The sequence below is a fragment of the Lagenorhynchus albirostris genome, chromosome 17 (genome assembly GCF_949774975.1).
Source record: "Lagenorhynchus albirostris chromosome 17, mLagAlb1.1, whole genome shotgun sequence".
Classification (NCBI taxonomy): domain Eukaryota; kingdom Metazoa; phylum Chordata; class Mammalia; order Artiodactyla; family Delphinidae; genus Lagenorhynchus; species Lagenorhynchus albirostris.
This window is the reverse complement of record NC_083111.1, coordinates 81,096,762-81,115,375: the sequence shown is the minus strand read 5'-3', so window position 1 is coordinate 81,115,375 and position 18,614 is coordinate 81,096,762. Positions and strand designations below refer to the sequence as shown.

Here is an 18,614-nt window from a genome sequence, read left to right as displayed (position 1 = left end):
GGCTTCTGTCGTGAACGTGTTTCTGAGGATCGTCGTGCTGTGGTCTCGAGCAGCACACGAGCGGCCCTCCACTGTGTGCAGAGACCGCTTTCTGTTTCTCCGCTCGTCGGGGGATGGGCACTTGGGTTGTGGCCAGTGGGGCTGTTGGAGTGAGCCTGCTGTGAGCGTCTGCGGGTCTCAGTGTGGACACAGCCTGCAGGGATAGCCGCCTGCACCGGTCCAGCTCCCACCAGGAATGAGTGAGGGTCTCATTTTGTCACCTCCTTGCCAGCACCTGCCAGCCCTGTCACCCGTTTAAGTGCACAGGACAGTGGTTTTTGGTGTATTACATTTTTAATTTTGTAACTGTAGTAAACTAAATATAACATAAAATTTGCCCTTGTTGAGCATACAGTTTAGTGGCATTAATTACATTTATAATACTGTACAACACCACCACTGTCTATTTCCAAAACTTTTCCATCACCCCAAACAGAATCTCTATAAAGAGTCGGCAATGACTTCCTGTTCCCCCTCTCTCTCCAACTCCTGGCAACCACAGATCTACATTTCGTCTCCATGAATCTGCCTCTTCTAGATATTTAACATAAGTGGAATCTTACAGTATTTGTCCATTCATGTCAGGTTTCTCCCGCTGAGCACCATGCGTTCAGGGTTCACCCCTTTTGTGGCTGAGCGACGGCCCATCGTGCGTCCAGACCACACTCGTCTGTCCCCTCCTCTGGGGATGGACACGGGGGTTGTACCTTTTGCATGCTGTGACCATCAATGTACGAGTGGCTCTTCAGGTTACTCCTGTCACTTCCTTTGGGTAGAGAGGCACCAGGAGTGGAATTGCCGATTATATGATAATCCTGTATTTAGCTCTTTGAGGGACCACTGGACTTTTCCGTAATGACTGCACTGTTCGCGTCCCCACCAGCAGCGCCCGAGGGTTTCGCTTCCTCCACATCCTCACCCGTGACTTACCTTCCTTATTGGTTAATAGCCATCCAGCGTGTGGCATCTGACTGTGGTTTCAGTTCACAGTGCCTTAGAGATTAATGATGTTGAACATATTTTCACATGCTTCTTGGTCACTGGTCTATCTTCTTTGGAGAAATTTCTCTTCAAGTCCTTGCCTTTTTTCCTTTTTTTTTTTTTTTTTGGCTGTGCCCCGTGGCACGTGGGATCTTAGTTCCCTGACCAGGGATCAAGCCCGTGCCCCCTGCATTGGAAGCATGGAGTCTTAACCACTGGACCACCAGGGAAGTCCCTTCTGCCCATGTTTGAATTGGGTTGTTTGGGAGTTTTTTGTTGTTGTTGAGTTATAGGAGTTCTTTATATATTCTGAATACTAACCCCTTATTGGAGATATGATTTGCATATTTCTCTTCTGTGCGTTGTCTTTTCACTCTCTTGGTAGTGTACTTTGATGCACGGAAGTTTTTCATTTTGTTTAAGTGCAATTTATTTATTTGTTTTTCTATTGCCTGTGCTTTTGGTGTGATATCTAACTTATTTTTGTCAAGTCCAATGTCATGAAGCCTTTCCCTTGTGTTTCCTTATAAGAGTTTTATAGTTTTAGCTCTAAAGTTTAGGTCTGTGGTCCATTTTGAGTTAATTTTTGCATATGGTATTAAATAAGGACCCAACTTCATTCTTTTGCAAATGGATATCCAGTTTTCCCAGCACCACTTTTTAAAAAATATTTATTTATTTGGTTGCACCGGATCTTAGTTGCAGCAGCCGAGCTCCTTAGTTGCGGCACCAGGGCTCCTTAGTTGTGGTGTGCGGGCTCCTTAGTTGTGGCATGTGAACTCTTAGTTGTGGCATGCATGTGGGATCTAGTTCCCTGACCAGGGATCGAACCCAGGCCCCCTGCATTGGGAGCACGGAGTCTTATCCACTGCGCCACCAGGGAAGTCCCAGCACTGCTTGTTGAAAAGACTGGCCTTTCCCCGTTGAATGATCTTGACACCATTGTTGAAAATTTATTGACCATACTTGGGATGGTTTATTTCTGGCTTCTCTTTTCTATTACATAGGTCTATATGTTTGTGTTTTGATTACTATAGCTTTATAATAAGTTTTGAAATCAGGAAATATGCATCCTTCAAACTTTGTTCTTCTTTGCCAAGGTTGTTTTGGCTATTTGGGGTTCCTTGAGATTCCATGTAAATTTTTGGATGGGTTTTTCTATTTCTGTAGTATTGTCATCTTAACGATACTAGGTCTTCCAGTACATGAATGCATGATGTGTTTTCATTTATTTAGACCTTCATTAATTTCTTTCAGCAGTATTTTGTAGTTTGCAGTGTATAAGTCTTTTGCCTCCTTGGTTAAATTTACTTACTCCTGAGTGTTGGGCTTCCCTGGTGGCACAGTGATTAGGAATCCGCCTGCCAATGCAGGGGACACGGGTTCGAGCCCTGGTCCGGGAATATCCCACATGCCGCAGAGCAACTAAGCCCGTGATCCACAAGTACTGAGCCTGCGCTCTAGAGCCCACGAGCCACAACTACTGAGCCCACGTGCCACAACTACTGAAGCCCGAGCGCCTAGAGCCCGCTCTCTGCCACCGCGGTGAGAAACCCCCGCACCGCAATGAAGAGTAGCCCCCACTCGCTGCAACTAGAGAAAGCCCGCGCGCAGCAACAAAGACCCAGTGCAGCCATCCATAACTAAATAAGTAAATAAATAAATCCTGAGTGTTTTATACTTTTTGATGTTATTTAAATGGGATTGTTTTTTAATTTCCTTTTTAGATCATTCATTATAAATGTACAGTAATGCAGTTGATTTTTTTTTTTTTTTTTTTTTTTGCCGTACGCGAGCCCCTCACTGCTGTGGCCCCTCCCGCCGCAGAGCACAGGCTCCGGACACACAGGCCCAGCGGCCATGGGTCACGGGCCCAGCTGCTCCACTGCACGTGGGATCCACCTGGACCGGGGCACGAACCCATGTCCCCTGCATCGGCAGGCGGACTCTCAACCACTGCGCCACCAGGGAAGCCCCTGCAGTTGATTTTTGTGTGTTCATTTTATATCCTAAAATTTTGCTGAATTCACTTATTAACTCTAACAATTTTTTTGTGGATTCTTTAGGGTTTTCTACATACAAGATCATGTCATCTGCTAACAGAGATAATTTTCTTCCTTTTTGATTTGGATGCCTTTTAGTCTTTTCTCTCTCCCTCCCCACCTCCCTCCCTCCCTCCTTCCCTTCTTTTCTTCCTTCCTTTTTTTGGCCGAATTGCTCCGGCTAGAGCTTCTAGTACTACGTTGAATAAAAGTGAACAACGGGGCTATCCTAGCTTTCAGTCTTTCACTGTTGAGTATGCTGTTAGCTAAGGGCTTGTCGTACGTGGCCTTTATTATGTTGAGGTTATTCTCTTCCAGTCCTAGTTTATTTGGTGTTTTTATTATGAAAATGTGTTGAGTCCTGTCAAATCTTTTTTGTGTCAATTGAGATGATCATGTGGGGTTTTTCCCTTCATTCTATTAAGCTGGTCAATAAACATATTGATCACATTGATCAGTCACAATTATATTGATTGATTTTTGGATGTTGAACCATCTTTGCATTCCGAGACTAAATCCCACTGGATCACGAGGCATAATCCTTCTAATATGCCACTAGTTCAGTTTTATAGTATTTTGTTGAGGATTCACATCTGTATTCATAAGTAATATTGATCTGTAGTTTCCTTTTCTTGTAGTGTCTTTGTCTGGTCTTGGAATCAAGGTAAGACTAGCCTCATAGATTGTTTTGACTGTTGTAAGTTAGGAAGTATTCTTGCCTCTTCAGTTTTTTGGAAGAATCTAAGAAGAATAGGTATCAGTTCTTCTATACATGTTTAGTAGAGTTCACCTGTTGAAACCATCTGGTCTTGGGCTTTTCCTTGTGGGGAGGCTTTTGATTACTGATTCAGTCTCTGCACTATACAGTTGACCCTTGAACAGCACGGCGGGGGGCAGTCAGGGGCACCAACACCCTTCACCCCCCGGCGCAGTTGAAAATCCACATACAACTTTACAGCTATTCTTCCGTGTACGTGGTTCCCTGCCAGCTGCTCTTGGTGTGATGAGTCGTTTCCTATTGAAACCTGGATGCTTGGGCTGTTATGAGAGTCTGGATCTTATTTAAACCTTCTGTTTCAGCAGGTTTCCCCTGAGTCCACTCCAGGAGGTGGGCAGGGGGCGTGCAGGTAGAAATCCTGGTTCCCCCACTCGGCCTTCACTGACCCCTGCGGAGGGGTCTCCCTGGTGGTCCTGGGCGGATGGCAGTACTCGCTTCCCACTCAGCCTCCTCCGGCACCATCCTAGCAGGGCAGGGAGGGATGCCAGGGTCAAGGCTCCCCACTCAGCCTTTGCTGGCCCGGGTGCGAGGGAGCCACCCCTTATCCGCACCCACTGACACTTCCGAGTTGTCAACAACTTCTGCTCCAGGTCAGGATGACGAGGCAACAGGAAGTCCCAAGAGCCACCACCGCGTCACTTCTTGGGTCCCCAGGTCCCTGGTGGCCTGCCTCCTCTCCACCTTTTATGGTCTTCCTGCGGTTGTCAGGGTTTTGGTGGTGCTTAGTGGAGGAGTAGGGACAAATATGTCTCCTTCGTCTTCCAGGAAGTGGCAGTCCCTTCTATTTCTTTATTTTGCCAGTTTTGACTTATTTTCCCCCAGAAATTGATCTGTTTTATCGAGGTTTTCAATGTATTGGTGTGCCTTTGTGTGTATAACATTCCCCATTGCATCTTGAGCTCTTAACCTTTTCCATCTGTATTTAGTTGGCATTTTCTCACCTTTTCTCTGGGCTGTCTCGCCCGAGGCTTGCCCATCTAATTGTCCTTTTCAGACAACAGGTCTCACCCTTGGGATCAGCTTCTGTTGCTGCAGGGCCCGGGTCTCGCAGTGGCCTCTGATGCCCTCAGAAGGAGTCCAGCGGGCACCTTGACTGGGAGGGGGCGACTTGTTCTCTGCGTGGGCCCCGGCACAGAGTGCTCGTCATTTATCGTGTGATAAGTAAGCATCTTCTTTGTGATCGTGTAGACTTACCGAAAAGTTGCAGATAGTGCAGAGAAGGGTCCGCGCACCCTTCACCCAGGCTCCTGCACTGCTAGTATCTTGTCTTTTTTTTTAATATCATTTTGGTAAGTGCCATTTATTTATTTATTTAGTTAGTTAGTTATTTAAAATATTTATTTATTTATTTTTGGCTGCACTGGGTCTCTGTTGCTGCACGTGGGCTTTCTCTAGTTGTGGCGAGTGGGGCCTACTCTTAGTTGCGGTGCACAAGCTTCTCATTGCGGTGGCTTCTCTTGTTGCGGAGCACGGGCTCTAGGCGTGTGGGCTTCAGTAGCTGTGGCTCGCGGGCTCTAGAGCGCAGGCTCAGTAGTTGTGGTGCGCGGGCTTAGTTGCTCCGCGGCGTGTGGGATCTTCCTGGACCAGGGCTCGAACCCGTGTCCCCTGCATTGGCAGGCGGATTCTTAACCACGGCGTCACCAGGAAGCCCCTAGTGTCTTACATAGCTGTCACTGTCTGTCAGAACTAAGAAGTCAGCGCTGGTGCGTTACCACCAGCTTAACCTGAGGCTTTGTTCGGATTTTACCCGGTTTCCCCCGAATTTCTGTTCTCTGTTCTAGGATATCCCACTGCATTTGGGTGCCAGTATTGGAATGAATGATGAAGTGGTTGAGGCAGGGCCCCCACGGACAGTGGCCAAGAGCAGGCGCGCTCGAGAGGCCTGCAGCGGGGCCAGTGGTGGGCAGAGGGGGAGGGGGAGGGGGCTTCCAAGCTGGAAAAGGGGGCAGCTTTGGTTTGGGGGGTGGAAAGGAAGCTGGTGAGTCACCGGGGACGTTGATGGGCCCCCCAGTGGAGGTGTTGCTGGCTCCTGAGAGAGGACCTGGCCCCCGCGGGAGGGCGGAAATGAGTGGGCGGGACCCAGGTAGAGTGTGAGGGCCAACGGCCCCTGGGCCGCACCAGCATGTGGGGCTGCTGTGGACAAGCCAGACGGAAGAGTCCGACATGTTGCTGGCCAAGGAGGAGAGGACCCGCAGCCCCACGCCAGCTCCTCCACAGTCACCGCCAGGCCTGGCGCAGTCGGCCAGCGGGGCCGTGCCCTGGACAGAGTGGCCCCCAGGAGCCGTGGTGGCTGAGGGGCGAGCTCAGGTGTGCGGCTCAGTGGTCCTCCTGGCCTCGCCCCTGCAGAAGGGCTTCGGGAGGGCAGGCTGGCGTCTTGGGGACAGTCTGTGCCGCGGGCTCTGCCGCCCCCGAGGGGACCAGGGCTTTAGAGCCCTTGGAGAGCGACGGCCACAGGCACGGAGTGTGTGGCAGGTCGCTGTAGTCGGAACCTCCAGGCGACTCCCAGAGGCTGTGCCCACACGTTCATCGTGACGGCGCCCTCTGTTATCTTTTTGATCATTTTAAGGATTGAAAGCTACCTTGCATTTTTTAATTTGCTTTTCTCTGATTTAAATGAAGCAGAACGTCTTCCCTAATGTTTAAACCCCTTGTGCCTTCTCTTCTGAAAAATAGCTGGGGTTTTGTTGTTTTATTTTTAAGTGAATGTGGAGACATTTCTCCAGTGTGTCGGTTTTCTCTTACTGACTCATGGGAAATTTATAAAATATAAATGTGAACATAAAAATATATCATTGTGGGACTTCCCTGGTGATGCAGTGTTTAAGAATCTACCTGCCAATGCAGGGGACACGGGTTCGAGCCCTGGCCCGGGAAGATCCCACATGCCATGGAGCAGCTAAGCCCGCGAGCCACAACTGCTGAGCCCGTGTACCACAACTACTGAAGCCTGTGTGCCTAGAGCCCGTGCTCCGCAACAAGAGAGGCCGCTGCAGTGAGAAGCCCGCACACCGCAGTGAAGAGTAGCCCCCGCTCGCTGCAACTAGAGAAAGCCCAGGCGCAGCAACAAAGACACAATGCAGCTAAAAATAAATAAATATTTTTTTAAATTAAAAAAAATATATCTATATATAGCAATGTAAAATATTCTGAATATTAATCTTTTGTCATTCACATTAGTGGCAAGTATCTTCAGTTTGTCATTTATTTTTTTACTTCTTTGTGATGTTTCTTTTTAATATTTATTTATTTAGCTGCACTGGGTCTTAGTTATGGCATATGGGGTCTTTAGTTGCGGCATGTAGGATCCAGTTCCCTGATAGGGATCGAACCCAGGCCTCCTGCATTGGGACCACCAGGGAAGTCCCATCTTTGTGATGTATCTTGACAAACAAAAGCTCTTAACTTTTTTTTTTTTTTTTTTTGCGGTACGCGGGCCTCTCACTGTTGTGGCCTCTCCCGTTGCGGAGCACAGGCTCCGGACGCGCAGGCTCAGCGGCCATGGCTCACAGGCCGAGCTGCTCCGTGGCATGTGGGATCTTCCCAGACCAGGACACGAACCCGTGTCCCCTGCATCGGCAGGCAGACTCTCAACCACTGCGCCACCAGGGAAGCCCAAAAGCTCTTAATTTTAATGGAAATATTATTATTCATCTCTCTTTACAGTTTGCACCTCTTGTGCTTGTATGAGATCTCCTTCCCCACTGCATCCTGTGGTCGGATCTTTGCCATTTAAGACGTTCCCCACCAGTCCAGCTGGAAGTGATTTTGTGTCTGTGTAGGGGACCAGTGTTGTTTCGCCCACACACCTTGCATTGAAGAGCCCCTTCGCCCTGTGGATCTGTCATGGGCCCCTCTGTAGTCAGGTTTCCTTGGACAGTTGGTATCTGTCTCTCCAGTGAGTCTTCTGCCCATGATCAAGGCACACCGTCTCTAGTTATACAGGGTTCTCCTTTGATGTCGTTTAATAAAATTTTTTTTTTTGAATTTTTGAATTTTATTTTATTTATTTTTTTATACAGCAGGTTCTTATTAGTTATCTGTTTTATCCATATTAGTGTGTACATGTCAATCCCTATCTCCCAATTCATCCCACCACTACCACCACCACCCCCGCCACTTCCCCCCGCTCCGCCTTGGTGTCCATAGGTTTGTTCTCTACATATGTGTCTCTATTTCTGCCCTGCAAACCGATTCATCTGTACCATTTTTCTAGGTTCCACAATTATGCATTAATATATGATATTTGTTTTTCTCTTTCTGACTTCACTCTGTATGACAGTCTCTAGATCCATCCACATCTCTACAAATGACCCAATTTCGTTCCTTTTTATGGCTGAGTAATATGCCATTGTATATATGTACCACATTTTCTTTATCCATTCATCTGTCGATGGGCATTTAGGTTGCTTCCATGACCTGGCTATTGTAAATAGTGCTGCAGTGAACATTGGGGTGCATGTGTCTTTTTGAATTATGGTTTTCTCTGGGTATATGCCCAGTAGTGGGATTGCTGGGTCATATGGTAATTCTATTTTTAGTTTTTTAAGGAACCTCCATACTGTTCTCCACAGTGGCTGTGTTAATTTACATTCCCACCAGCAGTGCAGGAGGGCTCCCTTTTCTCCACACCCTCTCCAGCATTTGTTGTTTGTAGATTTTCTGATGATGCCGATTCTGACTGGTGTGAGGGGATACCTCATGGTAGTTTTGATTTGCATTTCTCTAATAATTAGTGATGTTGAGCAGCTTTTCATGTGCTTCTTGGCCATCTGTATGTCTTCTTTGGAGAGATGTCTATTTAGGTCTTCTGCCCATTTTTGGATTGCATTGTTTGTTTTTTTAATATTGAGCTGCATGAGCTGTTTATATATTTTGGAGATTAATCCTTTGTCTGTTGATTCGTTTGCAAATATTTTATCCCATTCTGAGGGTTGTCTTTTCGTCTTGTTTGTAGTTTCCTTTGCTTTGCAAAAGCTTTTAAGTTTCATTAGGTCCCATTTGTTTATTTTTCTTTTTATTTCTATTACTCTAGGAGGTGGATCAAGAGAGATCTTGCTGTGATTTATGTCAAAGAGTATTCTTCCTATGTTTTCCTCTAAGAGTTTTATGGTGTCTGGTCTTACATTTAGGTGTCTAATCCATTTTGAGTTTATTTTTGTGTATGGTGTTAGGGAGTGTTCTAATTTCATTCTTTTACATGTAGCTGTCCAGTTTTCCCAGCACCACTTATTGAAGAGACTGTCTTTTCTCCATTATATGCCCTTGCCTCCTTTGTCGTAGATCAGTTAACCATAGGTGCATGGGTTTATCTCTGGGCTTTCTATCCTGTTCCATTGATCTGTATTTCTGTTTCTGTGCCAGTACCATATTGTCTTGATTACTGTAGCTTTGTAGTATAGTCTGAAGTCAGGGAGTCTGATTCCATCCAGCTCCGTTTTTTTTCCCTCAAGACTGCTTTGGCTATCGGGGTCTTTTGTGTCTCCATACAGATTTTTAAGATTTTTTGTTCTAGTTCTGTAAAAATGCCACTGGTAATTTGATAAGGATGGCATTGAATTTGTAAATTGCTTTAGGTAGTATAGTCATTTTCACAGTATTGATTCTTCCAATCCAAGGACATGGTATACCTCTCCATCTGTTTGTGTCATCTTTGATTTCTTTCATCAGTGTCTTAAGAGTTTTCTGAGTACAGGTCTTTTACCTCCTTAGGTAGGTTTATTCCTAGGTATTTTATTCTTTTTGATATGTAGGCAAATGGGATTATTTCCTTAATTTCTCTTTCTGATCTTTCATTGTTAGTGTGTAGAAATGCAAGAGATTTCTGTGCATTAATTTTGTATCCTGCATCTTTACCAAATTCATTGATTAGCTCTAGTAGTTTTCTGGTGGCATCTTTAGGGTTCTCTATGTATAGTATCATGTCATCTGCAAACAGTGACAGTTTTACTTCCTCTTTTCCAATTCGTATTCCTTTTATTTATTTTTCTTCTCTGATTGCCATGGCTAGGACTTCCAAAACTATGTTGAATAATAGTGGCAAGAGTGGACATCCTTGTTTTGTTCCTGATCTTAGAGGAAATGCTTTCACTTTTTCACCATTGAGAATGTTTGCTCTGGGTTTGCCATATATGGCCTTTATTATGTTGAGGTAGGTTCCCTTTATGCCCAATTTCTGGAGAGTTTTTATCATAAATGGGTGTTGAATTTTGTCAAAAGCTTTTCATTTAATAAAATTCTTGCTTATCTTCGTTAGATTCGTTCCTGTCACATTCATTATTTTTATCAAGAACACGTTTTTAAATGTTATCTTCTCACTGCTCATTGGTGTATGGACATACAATTTTTTTTTTTTTTTCGGTACGCGGGCCTCTCACTGTTGCGGCCTCTCCCACTGCGGAGCACAGGCTCCGGACGCGCAGGCTCATTGGCCATGGCTGACGGGCCCAGCCGCTCCGCGGCATGTGGGATCTTCCCGGACCGGGGCGCGAACCCGTGTCCCCTGCATCGGCAGGCGGACTCTCAACCACTGTGCCACCAGGGAAGCCCTGGACATACAACTTTTAATATTGATTTTGTTTCCAGCAACCTTGCTAAACTCTATTAGTAATTGTCGTAAATCACCCATAGGGTGGATTCTCTTGGGTTTCTCTACATTAACAGTCGTATCTTTTGAAGTAATGACCATATTTTCTTCCTTTGAGTTTAAACGCCTTTTCTTTCTTTTTCTGCCCTGCCTGTAAGCCCAGTGTGATATTGACTCGTCATGGCCGTGGGCTTCCAGCCATGCCCCTTGGCAAGTGAGGCTTTCTGAAAGGTTCTATATTAAGCTAAGGAAGTTCCCTTCTATCATGAATTTGCTAAACTTTGAATTGATGCTGAATTTCATTTTTTTAAAATTTATTTTTGGCTGCGTTGAGTCTTCATTGCTGCACGCGGGCTTTCTCTAGTTGGCGGCAAGTGGGGGCTACTCTTTGTTGCGGTGCATGGGCTTCTCATTGCGGTGGCTTCTCTTGTTGCGGAGCACGGGCTCAAAGCACACGGGCTTCCGTAGTTGTGGCACGTGGGCTCAGTAGTTGTGGCTCACGGGCTCTAGGGCGCAGGCTCAGTAGTTGTGGTGCTCGGGCTTAGTTGCTCCGCGGCATGTGGGATCTTCCAGGACCAGGGCTCGAACCCATGTCCTCTGCATTGGCAGGCAGATTCCTAACCACTGCACCACCAGGGAAGTCCCTAAATGTTCTCTTATCATCTAGTTCTGGTCAGGGTTTGGTTCTAAGATTATTCTGGCCCAATAAACTACGTTGAGAAGTATTCTCTGCTTTCCTTTTCTGTGGACCAGTTCACGTAAGGCTGGAATGACGTAACTCTTGAATACATGGTTGACCTACCACTGAAACCCTGGGCTGGGGCTTTCCTTATTTTTTAACTACTGATTCAGATTCCTTTATGGTCATAGGAATGTTCATTCAGGTTTTATATCAGTTCTTGTCAATTTTTCTAGAATTTGTAGATTTCGTCTGCTTTCAGATTCATTGGCATAAAGTTTGTTCATTGTATCATCTTGATATCTTTTTGCTTTCTACAGTGTCAGCAGTTTAACAGCACTTTTGTCATTCCTAATACTGTTCATATGTTCCTTTTCTCTTTATTTCCTTCTCTCTGCTTTCCTTGGGTCATTTTGGTGTTTTCCTTCTAACTTTTGAGGTATATCCTCTTTACTAATAACATGAGCCTGTAAGGCTGAAGACTTCTCTCCAGGTGCTGCTTCAGCTGCATTTCACGAATTTTGATGGGTTGTTTTGGTGTTTTCATTTGGTTCTAAATATGACCTGATTTCCATTGTTTCTTGTTTGACCAATGAATTATTTAGCGGCGACTTTCTTAATTTCCAGCTCTGCAGGGAGTTTTGCCCCTTCCTCAGTGGCCTTGGTCTAAGGGGGACGTCGGGCCTTTGAGACCTGAGACTAGCCCTGTGTCCACCACATCTCTGCATAGATTTTCCTCCATCATTTCACTTTCTCGATAGCTCTCGGACGATTTGAGAAAGTTCTTTACACTCTAGCCTAGGATTCGGTTGTTCTTGGGAGCTAGTTCAGACTAGTTCTTGGGAGCTAGTTCAGCTAGTTCAGACCAGCCATCTCTAGTAGGAAGGTCAGCCAGATGTGAACCCCACGCAGGATTTCACATTTCCTAGTAGCACCTTAAGAAAGTGAAACAGAAACAGGTGAGATGAGTTTATTTGACCCAGCAGATCACAAATGTCAGCGTGCGACCAGGGAGGAAAGCTCTGTGCCGCCTTTTACCTGGGGCCCCCTGTGCGTTGCACCTGTCACACCGTCCAGGCTCAGAGCAGCCGCGGGGCTCGTGGTCACCGCGGGACAGTGCAGGTCCAGCGCCCTCTAGCCATCTCTCTGTGTGCAGCCCGGTGCTGGGCCCTCTCCACCCAAAGGTCCTTCCTGTCCCCTCTACCTGCCCCGACCCCCCTTATTCCCCAGGAGACCCCGAGGGGCAGCCCTGCATGGCCCCAGCGTCTCCATGTGTCTCTTTTATGTGTGCAACAGCGAGGGCGGGGCCACTGGGTTCGGGATCCTGTCACTGGCCAGGCCCAGGGCAGAGGGGAGGGAGGGAGGGAGGGAGGGAGAGCAGGCATTGGCCTGAGCCTGCCTTCTGCTCGGGGGCAGGGCTGAGTCTGCCCAGCACAGGGATGTGGTGCAGGGGTGCTCGGGCTGTTGCCTGCCTGTCTTCATGCCAGCCCCCAGGCTCCAGTGTGAGGGGCTTCTGGTCCCTTGGGGGCAGCGGGGACCAGGTGTGGGGCCAAGAATGGGGTCGATGCCCAGATCCTGCTCACAGAATGGGTACACGCCCCGTGGGGTCCTCGGCCGGCTCTGTCCTGGGTGCTGGGAGCAGAGCTAAGATCAGGGGCTCTCGGGGCACGTGCCCGGGGAGAGGTGATGGGGCCCGGGAGGAAGATGCTTTCGAGGCTGTTGCCGTGTATCCCAGTGGCTGTGCCAGTGGGCAGCTCGAGCTGCTCAGGCACCGGGGCTGGTTTTAAACTCCCCCCGGGTGGGTTTCACAGGGACGCTGCTTGCAGTGGTTCCCATCCGGGCCTGTCACCTGGCCCATGAGGCTTGCTGTGCCTGGCTCTCTCCTGCTGGGTCGGGCCCCCTAAGCCAGCTGTTGGGTGTGGGGAAGAACAGGACCCCTCCCCTAGAAGAGCCAGGCAAGAAGTGGGACACAGCCCGGCTGCGGAGTTGGGCCCTGCAGCCCCAGTCCTGGGGGCAGGAGGGCCGAGGAAAGGCAGGCCTTGGGCTTGGCGGGCAGAGCTGAGGCTGCCTGTTGCCCGAGCTGCTTGTAGGCCGCCCCCACGGGGTGTAATTAGCACCGTGACAGGTGTGGTGGATCAGGTGTGCAGCCGGCCTCCACCCTGGGCCCCCAGGCCTAGCGCCCCCACCCCGGTCCTCTGCCAGGATGGGTGGGCTGTGGTCAGGAGGAGGAGTTAGCGCCCTGGGAATCGCCACCTCAGCCTGACAGGACCCTCAGCCCAGGCGCAGGGCTGGACTGGGCGGCGCCCTCGACCCTTGGGCTGCTCAGGGGCATCTTCTTGATGGGTGGGGCGTGGGCTGCGGGGCCACTCTGGCCCTCGGGCCTCAGCCCCCCAACAGGAAGCCTTTGGCCCAGGCCTCAGCGGGCGGAGCAGGCAGGGCCACCCCAGTGGCGCAGAGGCCTCCACTGGCTTGCCCAGCCACGCCCCTTCTCCCCGCAGTGCAAGAAGAAGCACACGCTGCTGTGTCCCGACTTCTCCCGCAGGGGCGTCTGCCCCCGGGGCGCCCAGTGCCGGCTGCTCCACCGCAACCAGAGGCACCTCGGCCGGCGGGCAGCCACAGCCCCGGCCCCGGAGCCCAACATCACGCCCCCCAGGAGCAGGGCTTCCACCAGCCACGGGCCCAGGTGACGGGGACAGTGGGCGCTGCATGTGTAAGCGCAGGGTGGGGGGTGGTCAGGAAGGAGCCCCCCACCCCGCCGCCACCCAGCTCTGTGGGCTTCAGACCTTAAAAGAAACCTCAGTCCAGAGTCGATCAAGTGACCTCGAGGTGTCCCACCCACTGGTCCCCAGGCTGGGCGGAGCCAAGGGCATCCCTGGCCCAGACCAAGCCATGCAGGGCTGCCCAGCCCCCGCCCTGGGGAGGAAGGTGGGGGCTTCTCAGCTGCCCCCTCCAAGTCCCCAGGAGAGGGGAGGGTCCCAGGTGATGCTCACAGCTGGGACCCCTGTTGTGCTCACCCCCCTGTGAATGTGGGAGCCCGTGTGCATGAGGAAGGCTGCAGAAGGTGAGGACAGGGTCAGCGTGGCGTTGCTGCAGGTCCTGTAGCGCCGCCAGCCTGTCCTTGGGCCGAGGGCCAGCCTTGAACCCGCACGGTGATGCCTGATGGCTGCCGGGGTGGGGCGGCGCCGGGAGCCTTGCCGCCGGGACAGGCAGTATACAGGTGGCCGGCCGGCCGCCCACCCTCACGCCTCTGCTCCCCTTCATTTCCCGCAGGAAGTCCTTGGCCGCCCATCGCCCCACCAGGCAGATGTCCAGCTGCCCCACCTCCGCGGCAGCCGGCTCGGCCTCCACCCCGCCTTCCCCACGGCTCTTAGCTGCAGCCTCAGCCTCCTCCTCCTCCGTCTCCTCCCCCCACTCCTCCTCCTCGCCCCCCTCCCCCTCCTCCCCCCCGTCCTCCCTCTCCCGCCTCTCCCCCTCCTCCCCCTCCGCCTCCCTGCCCCTGGACCTGGAGGAGCTGTCTGTGCCGGAGGAGGCTGCCTCGGCGGGGACGGGCTCCGGCAGCCTCTGCAGGCTGCCCTCCTTCATCTCCCTGCAGTCCTCGCCAAGCCCAGGAGGCCAGCCCAGGACCCCGACCCCCAGGAGCAGCCCCACCAAGGACTCAGGTAGGCAACCCGCCCGCCGGAGCGCAGCTGCACTCTTGCAGTGCCCGCCTCAGACCCACTGGGTCAGAATCTCTAGGCGGGGCCTGGATGGTTCCGGAGAGCTGGCGTGGGCTGGGCGCTGCCGTGCCCTGTCCCTGGCTTGGCAGGTGTGCACCTGCGGGGGCCCACAGGGGCAGGGCCGGCGAGGTGCGAGCACAGCAGCGCCGCCTGCACAGACCGCGCCAGCCGAGGGCTGATTTAATTAGAAAGCACCCATTTCTGTTCATTTGTTCTGGAAGATCACTGCAGGCTCCTGGAGAGAACAGATGTTCCCTCTCCCCCGATGAACATTTGGGGCTTGGTAAATGGCTCCACTCAGCCTCGTTTAGGAGAGAAAAGAGGATTTTATGGCTGCAAACGACCCTTTCTGTAAACATTTTACAGCTCTCTGCGCGTTTGAGTGACGATAAACCCCACGCAGCTCGGCGGGCTGCAAATTTGCGACCATACGGCCGTCATTTTATTGTCATATTTCACGGTCGTAGCGTTAATGGAAGACGCTTGCTGCAGCCTTTGCTAACAGCTCTGCTGAGCTCGCTCACGCCTGCTCAAGCCACCGCGTCCCAGACGCCAGGCTGCGGCCAGGCCCCCCACCCGCCCACCCTGCCTGGCTGGTCACCAGCTCCTTCCATTGGGAGGACACACTGGGGCACGGGGGGAGGGAGCAGACAGCCCGAGGCAGCCACCTTTGAAAATTCTTTTTTTTTTTTTAAAGTAAGATAAGGAGCCCTGCAACCAGCCCCAGAATCAGAGGAAGCAGGCAGGGTGGGTGAGAGGCTGCAGACCCCCACTGTCCTGGGGGCCCCCATCAGCCTCCTTCCCTGCTCAGGCCTTGCTGACCTCCCGGGAGCTGGAAGGACAGGCAGAGGGGGGCCGAGGCCCTCGAGCAGAGGCCGGTGGAGTCTGCAGGCCGGGGGCCCTGGCTGGCTGGGCTGACCTCTAGGCACTGGCTTAGCTGAGCCGGTGACTGGGGTCCTCGGCCCTGAAGTGGGGTCCCAGGAGGAGAGGAGGGCTGGCAGGGGGCACGTGGACAGTGCCGTGCCGATGGGCAGCCACACGGAGGCATCTGTGGTCAGCGGGGCTGCTGGCCTGGAGTGTTCACAGGAGGGGAGGGGCATTGGCACCCAGTGAGCGTGGGCCACACAGGGCAGGAGCCTGCTCTGCTGTGGGAAGCCTCTACCACCGCGCCCCTCCCGCCCCGGCATGTCACCCTGCACAGGGGCCTCAGCCCCGCCCCTCACCCAGCAACTGCTCACACCCACCCTGGCTTTTCACGCCAGGGGCTCCGTCTGGCAGCCTCAGACTTGTCCAGGTGCGAGCCTGTGCTGTGTGTGCGTGCAGGCGGCCTGCACCTGGTGTTTATAGCTCAGCCTGGACACTGCTGTGGCTCCCGCCGTGACCCACCCACTCCCCAGGGGCTATCCCACCTGGCAGGCCTCTGCTCCCCCACCCAGGGGAGCTCTCAGCCCCACAGGCCAGGCCTGCACCCTGCTAGACGCCGGACCCCAGGGAGGGCAGTGGGTGGTGGACGAGAGGACGATGGTGTCAAAGCCCCTCTCCCCGTTGCTAGCGGTCCCTGACCCAGAAGCTTTGGGAGGGGGGGCATTCCTCCTGGCTGGGGGACTCCTGGTGCCTGACCTTTGCCCCTCTCGGAACAGGGAAATCGCTGCACATCAAACCCCGTCTGTGAGGCCCAGGGAGCCGGCCCACGCCTACCTCAGCCCTTCATCCCTGGAGAGGAAGGAGACTGCCCGCCACCGCCCCAGAGGAGGGACCGCTTGCCACAGAGCGCCCCCCCAGGGGCTGCAGGGCCATCGCTCTGCCCGCCTGGCTCTCAGCCCTGCGTGATCAGTGCCCAGGCCTCACCTCCCTCAGGCTGGGCTCCACCCACCCACCCACCCCGGGTTCTTCAGCCTTGCCCCGAGGGGTGCCCGGCAGGGCTCACCCCCAGGCCCGTCCCCACTGTGGGTGCGGCAGCAGCCATGCAATGCGCGCCCCCCCACCCCCACGCCGGTCCTCCCGCAGACCTCCTGCCCAGGGAGGGACTGCCGGGCAGGCCTCCCTGGCGGGTGTTTTGTGTTCAGCAATAAAGGTTCTGTCCTGTGTCCTCGTGGCTGTCCTGACTGCCACCCCACCGCTGCCCGGCCTGCCCAGAGGCCCCAGAGCGTCCCCAGGGGTGCCACCCCAGGGGGGCCTGGAGGCCTGAGATTGAGGGGAAGGTGAGGGGCAGGCCACAGACCCCCCTCCAGTGGCCCCCCACTCATTCTCCACCTGCCCGCCTGGCCCTGGTGAGGCGGAGGCACAGCCCCTCCGTGCCTTCGGGCAGGAACATGGGCCACTTCCCTGCCGCCCCTAGATGGCTCAGAGGGTTGGGGCAGCCTGTCCCCCACGGCTAGGCCAGTGCGATTTGTGGCTGGAGAGACCCAGGAGGGGCCTGCCTGCATGTTGGATGCCACAGCCTGGGGCCAGAGGACCTGCCCCAAGCTGGCACCTGGCCTGGGACAGGGCGGCCCGAGGGAGGAGGCAGCGTCTCTGGCCCCTGGGCTTGCGGAGCCCTGGCGGAGAGCACGGGGGCCTCGGACAGGGCCCGGCCCCCTGCTGGATGCCGCTGCCCCGGCTTAGAGGGGTGCACGGCCACTCAGGGTATTCACCCCTCACCCCCAGGGAAGCGAGCTGTGCTCCGCTGGCGAGCGCGCACCAGCAGCCCCCTTCTGGGGCGGCCGCCCCGGGATCCACATCACAACCCACCCCGTGTGCTGGGGCCCCTTGCTCCCCAGCCTGCAGCCTCACGCTTCTGCCAGGAGTCGGGTCAGCTGCACGGCCACTTGTCCTCCACCTGCTCCTTCTGGGCCCAGGTTGAAAGGGCCGCGCTGGCTGAAGGGTAAGAGGGCCACCCGTGTGGGTGCAGCTCGGGCCTCCGCCCACACTCCATCCTCGATGGCCAGTGCCTCGCATTGGCCAACGAAGGCCCCTCGGCCCAGCCCTGGCACGGGAGGGACGGACACTCCGCCCCGGGAGGCCAGGGCGAGCACCCGGGGGTCCTGCTCTCCACCAGCTCTCGTCTGTGTGATGGCGCGCCCCTGCAGCAGCTCAGAGGTGACAAGAACCAAGGCCAGTTCGTGGCAAGGGTCCTGCCCAGCGTCAGCGTGCGGTGGCGCTGTTCAGTCTAGCAGAGCAGGGGTCCTCTCGTCTCGTGCTGATCGCTGGGGCCTGACGTTTGCCAGTTCGGCAGGATGGTGGATTCTGGAGTCAGACCCAGCTGTGAAGAAAGGGCCCCCAGGGGTTTCCGTGGTGGCGCAGCGGTTGAGAATCCGCCTGCCCGTGCAGGGCACACGGGTTCGAGCACTGGTCCAGGAAGATCCCACATGCCGCGGAGCAACTAAGCCTGTGCGCCACAACTACTGAAGCCCGCGTGCCACAACTCCTGAAGCCTGCACGCCTAGAGCCTGTGCTCCGCAACGAGAGAAGCCACCGCGATGAGAAGCCTGCAAACCGCAATGAAGAGTAGCCCCTGCTCGCCGCAACTAGAGAAAGCCCGCGCACAGCAACGAAGACCCAACGCGGCCAAGAAAAATAATTAACTAACTAATTAATTAATTAATTATACAAAAGGGCCCCCAGCCCGTCAGGGAACTGAGTGGACCAGCTGTGGGCCAGCTAGCTTCCCCAGCCTGGCCCTGCGGGCAGATATTGGCAGAGCCCGTATCCTCATCCAGCCACCCCTCGGGTCTCTCGGTGGTGGCCTCGGCCCAGGGCCTTGGAGGAGACGTGGATTGGTGCGGCGGGGGCCAAGGATCCTGGGCTAAGTGATGAC

At 53.3% G+C, this 18,614-nt stretch overlaps 1 protein-coding gene across 3 annotated transcripts in view; it reads left to right on the top strand.

The window, feature by feature from the left end:
* Positions 1-16,907, top strand: part of ZC3H3 (zinc finger CCCH-type containing 3) — an 82,370-nt gene extending 65,463 nt beyond the window's left edge. For 2 of the 3 annotated variants that reach the window (XM_060128603.1, XM_060128601.1), the window contains 3 exons: positions 13,601-13,785; positions 14,373-14,761; positions 16,459-16,907. In XM_060128603.1, the coding sequence (XP_059984586.1) occupies positions 13,601-13,785; positions 14,373-14,761; positions 16,459-16,490 (606 nt within the window). In that variant the 3' untranslated portion in view covers positions 16,491-16,907. Of the gene's footprint in view, positions 1-13,600; positions 13,786-14,372; positions 14,762-16,458 lie in introns of those variants that run through there. The other variant, XM_060128604.1, reaches the window with a different exon arrangement.
* Positions 16,908-18,614: the final 1,707 nt, after the last annotated feature.